The 4,673-nt window shown below is 35.5% G+C and overlaps 1 protein-coding gene across 4 annotated transcripts in view; it reads left to right on the top strand.

The window, feature by feature from the left end:
- RB1CC1 (RB1 inducible coiled-coil 1) overlaps positions 1 to 4,673 on the top strand; it is a 54,543-nt gene that overhangs the window by 36,895 nt on the left and 12,975 nt on the right. For all 4 annotated transcript variants that reach the window (XR_001514485.1, XM_006767344.2, XM_006767345.2 and 1 more), the window contains 3 exons: positions 625 to 790; positions 2,486 to 2,594; positions 2,695 to 2,935. Coding sequence is in view for 3 of the 4 variants with exons in the window: in XM_006767344.2 (XP_006767407.1) it covers positions 625 to 790; positions 2,486 to 2,594; positions 2,695 to 2,935 (516 nt within the window). In the remaining variant the exon portion in view is untranslated. The remainder of the gene's footprint in view (positions 1 to 624; positions 791 to 2,485; positions 2,595 to 2,694; positions 2,936 to 4,673) is intronic.

The following is a 4,673-nucleotide window of genomic DNA, read 5'->3' as shown; positions in this document are numbered from 1 at the left end:
TTGTGATTTCTCCAACTTTGTTCTTCTTTCTTAAGATTGCTGTGTCTGTTTGGTTCCATATAAATTTTTGGAGTATTTGTTCTAGGTCTGTGAAATATGCTGTTGATTTTTAATAGGGATTGCATTAAATCTATAGATTGGGTAGTATGGACACTTTAATGATGTTGATTCTACCAATTCATGAACACGCTATTTTCTTCCACTTGTTTATAACTTCATCCATCTCTTTTTTTTCAACTTCCTATAGTTTTATGAATATGTCTTTTACCTCCTTGGTTAAGTTTATTCCTAAGTATTTTAATTTTTTTGTTGCAATAGTAAATGGGATTGTTTTTTTGTTTTTTTAGTTTCTCTTTCAGAGTTCATTATTGGTATACAGAAATGCCATAGATTTCTGGGAGTTAATTTTGTATCCTGTTACATTGCTGAATTCCTTTATTAAGTCTAGTAGTTTTTTGGTGGTCTTTAGGGTTTTCTTTGTACAATGTCATGTCATTTGCGAATAATGATAATAACCACTGTTAGATCTGAAGATATATAACTTCAGCTAGTTATAGTATTTGGTAATTTGGGATTATATCTGCAAATTTGAAAAAAAAAGCAATACTATATTTAATTTTCAAGTTCTGCCATTGAATCTACCAGAGAAGATTCTTCAAGCCTGGTTGCTGAACTTCAAGAAAAGCTTCAGGAAGAAAAAGCTAAGTTTTTAGAACAACTTGAAGAACAAGAGAAAAGAAAAAATGAAGAAGTGCAAAATGTTCGAACATCTTTGATTGCTGAACAGCAGGTATGTTCTCCTGCCCCATTTCGTTATTTTAGGTTAAAGAAAGGCAACATAAATTGCGAAATATAATTTCTTTGTGCAGCTAATGGTTTATGAGATCTTAGAAGTGATTTTCCTACATTGACCCTGTTAATATTTATTAAATACCTTCATGTTGAAAAACATTTTTTTTACAAGTCATTATGTCACATGGACAGGTGCTTCAAAATGAAACAGTTTTAGATTATAAATTAGGAAATGTGAATTATATTTCTAGTTTTTTAATTTAAATGTTAGTTTAAAAATACATATTTTTATTGATTTCAGAGAGGAAGAGAGAGGGGGAAGGAAAAAGAGATAGAAACATCAGTGATGAGAGAGAATCACTGATTGGTTGCCTCCTACATACCCCCTACTGGGGATTGAGTCCGCAACCCGGGCATGTGCCCTTGACTAGAATCGAACGTGGGGCCCTTTAGTCTGCAGGCCGACACTGTATCCACTGAGCCAAACCAGCTAGGGCTATTTCTAGTTTCTGAACTACCTATGTGATCTTAAGTACATCTCTTAATCTCTTCAAAATTCAGGTAAGTTCTTTTGCAAAATTAAAGTGTTTATACTGAGATGATAATCTTTAAAATTTTATTTTTCTAAATTGCATCAGCACAATTTTAATTTTTTTTACTTTTTATAATTCTTTTTTTTTAAAATACATTTTTATTGATTTTAGAGAGGAAAGGAGAGGGATAGAGATAGAAACATCAATGATGAGAATCATTGATTGGCTGCCTCCTGCATGCCCCCCATCGGGGATCGAGCCTGCAACCCAGGCATGTCCCCTTGTCCGGAATCGAACCCGGGACCCTTCAGTCTGCAGGCCGACGCTCTATCCACTGATCCAAACCGGCTAGGGCTACTTTTTATAATTCTTATTCATGTTAGGCTGTTGGTAGATTCCAGTTGATTGTTATTGAACATCGCTGATTCAGTTATTAATATTGATCAATAGTGAGTGGTAAAGCTGGTGAGATAAGTGGGGGCCAGACCATTAAGTCTGGCCATAAAGCAGATGTGCGGTGGCCATTGAAATATACAGAGAAGAGATGGAGATGCGATAAAATCTCTCTTGAAATGTTACTGTGCTAACCAAGATTTAGCTAAAGACAGGAAGCTTCCAGAGGCAGGAAGATTACTAAAAGAATAGATAAAATAGCACTTGCTAATTTGTTGATCATTTTCTTTTTCCCAAATTTTGCTTTTCCTCTGACAATAAATATGTGAACAATATTATCTTTATATGGAACCAGGGAAATGCAATAACATTGTATTTACTACAGTATAGCATTTTCATTAAAAAAATAAACATTTGTAAATTGCACTTTTTTCCCCACATATAAATGTAACATGCAAAAATATTTGAAAGGTTATTTTTTTTAGCCCTAGCTTCTATGTGCATGCAGACAATTTTTAAAAAAATAAATGTTATTGATTTTTATTTTTTACAGAGAGGAAGGGACAGGGATAGAGAGTTAGAAACATCAATGAGAGAGAAACATCGATCAGCTGCCTCCTGCACACCCTCTACTGGGGATGTGCCCGCAACCAAGGTACATGCCCTTGACCGGAATCGAACTGGGACCCTTCAGTCGGCAGGCCGACGCTCTATCCACTGAGCTAAACAGGGCAACAATTTATGTACTTAATCATTTTGTCTTCCAGACCAACTTTAACACTGTCTTAACAAGAGAGAAAATGAGAAAAGAAAACATAATTAATGATCTTAGTGATAAGTTGAAAAGTACAATACAGCAGCAAGAGCGAGATAAAGGTTAGTAAAGTTTTGTAATATGATTTTTAATTCTGTTTTAAAATTAGAAAGCATTTAAGAATATTCTGTAATGCTTAACTCAACTTGGGGTGCCCTTTAGATTTGATAGAGTCCCTATCTGAAGATCGAGCTCGCTTGCTGGAAGAAAAGAAAAAACTTGAGGAAGAAGTCAGTAAGCTGCGTGGTAGCAGTTTTGTTCCTTCACCGTATGTAGCTTCAGCCCCAGAACTTTATGGGGCTTGTGCACCTGAACTCCCAGGTGAAACGGAGAAGTCAGCCATCGAAACACAAGATGAAGGAAGAGTGGACTCAGCAATGGAGACAAGCATGATGTCCGTACAGTAAGTACACCTTTTTGAACTGTCTCAAATATTAGGCTTTTAAGCCACTGGTGCAGTGATGGCGAACCTATGACACGCGTGTCAGAGGTGACACGTGAACTCTTTTTTGGTTGATTTTTCTTTGTTAAATGGCATTTAAATATATAAAATAAATATCAAAAATATAAGTCTTTGTTTTACTATGGTTGCAAATATCAAAAAATTTCTATATGTGACATGGCACCAGAGTTAAGTTCGGGTTTTTCAAAATGCTGACACGCCGAGCTCAAAAGGTTCGCCATCACTGCACTAGTGTAAACTAAAAGTTCTGGAGGTAGGAAATATATTTAGCACTACTGGTTGATAGCTCTTATGTCTAAAAGTTGTGCCATTTTAATTCTTTAAGCTGTAAACATGACAAATATTTTAATATGACTGATTGTGTGTCTTATGAATCACTCTGGCATATTTCTATAGATTGCCAAGATAAGTATTGCTATAGTAGTATTAAGTTGTTCTTATTTATAGGAGTGTTTAAACTTTGAGACCCATAACCTAGGAGGAAAAGGCATTACTCCAGTAGTGAATATATTCATTTTGGTGAGGGTGTATTGGGGAAAGGCAGAGGAGTTTTTTGAAAAGTAAAAATGAATGTAGATTTCTGTTTAATTCAAAAGAAGGGACTAGAAACTGGTTAACCTTGAGACCTGGAAAGGTATGAGGCTTAAGAATGTACGTGAAAAATAGAACACATAAGTGTAATTTGAAAACGGAAAGCATAAACATATATAGAGACCATGGCATTAGAAAACATAAATGACAGAAACAAGTCCAAATGTATGTGAAAAAATAAACTAACCTCTCTACAAAACCTGTCTGGGAAAAAAGCATCCAACTGCATTCTATGTACAAAAAAAAGCATCTAAAGAAAAATTAATATAGAACATTTGATTTAATGCAATTGGGAAAGATACATAAGGCAAATAATGAAAAAATATATAAGCCACATAAAGGTAATGGTTTAGAAAAGTTAAATAGGAAATTTTATACATAGAGAGGACACCATTCACAACAAACAATTGTTAATTTATAGGTGCTTTAAAATGTGACTGAATTAAATATGATTAAAACTGAAATGGAACTTTTAGAAAATATATATTTTTATTTGATTTCAGAGAGGAAGAAAGGGGGAGAGAGAGATAGAAACATCAATGATGAGAGAGAACCATTGATCGGCTGTCTCCTGCATGCCCCACACTGGGGATCGAGCCCACAACCCAGGCATATGCTCTGACAGGGAATCGAACTGTTATCTCTTGGTTCATCTCTTGGTTATCTCTTGGCCAACACTCAACCACTAAGCCACACCAGCAGGGCTAAAATGAGAACTTTTTATTATTACTATTTTTTTCCTCACCCAAGAATATTTTTCCACTGATTTTTAGAGAGAGTGGAAGAGAGAGGGAAAGACAGAGAGAAATATCGATGTGAGAGAAACACATCTTATTGGTTGCCTCCTGCATAAGTGTTGACCAGGGCCAGGGCAGGGGAGGAGCCAGCAACCAAGGTATGTGCCCTTGGCTGGAATTGAACTCAGGACCCTTCAGTCCACAGGCTGATGCTCTATCCACTGAGCCAAACTGGCTAGGGCGTAAAATGACATTTTATAGACATATTTAGGGTAGGACACTTCTTCCTCTCAGCAAAAAGTAAAAAAATAAAGCAATAGAAAAACAGTTATGAAAATTAACTACATATT

This window comes from Myotis davidii, unplaced genomic scaffold (genome assembly GCF_000327345.1).
Source record: "Myotis davidii unplaced genomic scaffold, ASM32734v1 scaffold200, whole genome shotgun sequence".
NCBI lineage: Eukaryota > Metazoa > Chordata > Mammalia > Chiroptera > Vespertilionidae > Myotis > Myotis davidii.
Note: the sequence above shows the minus strand (reverse complement) of the source record. Positions and strands in the feature narration are given on the sequence as shown.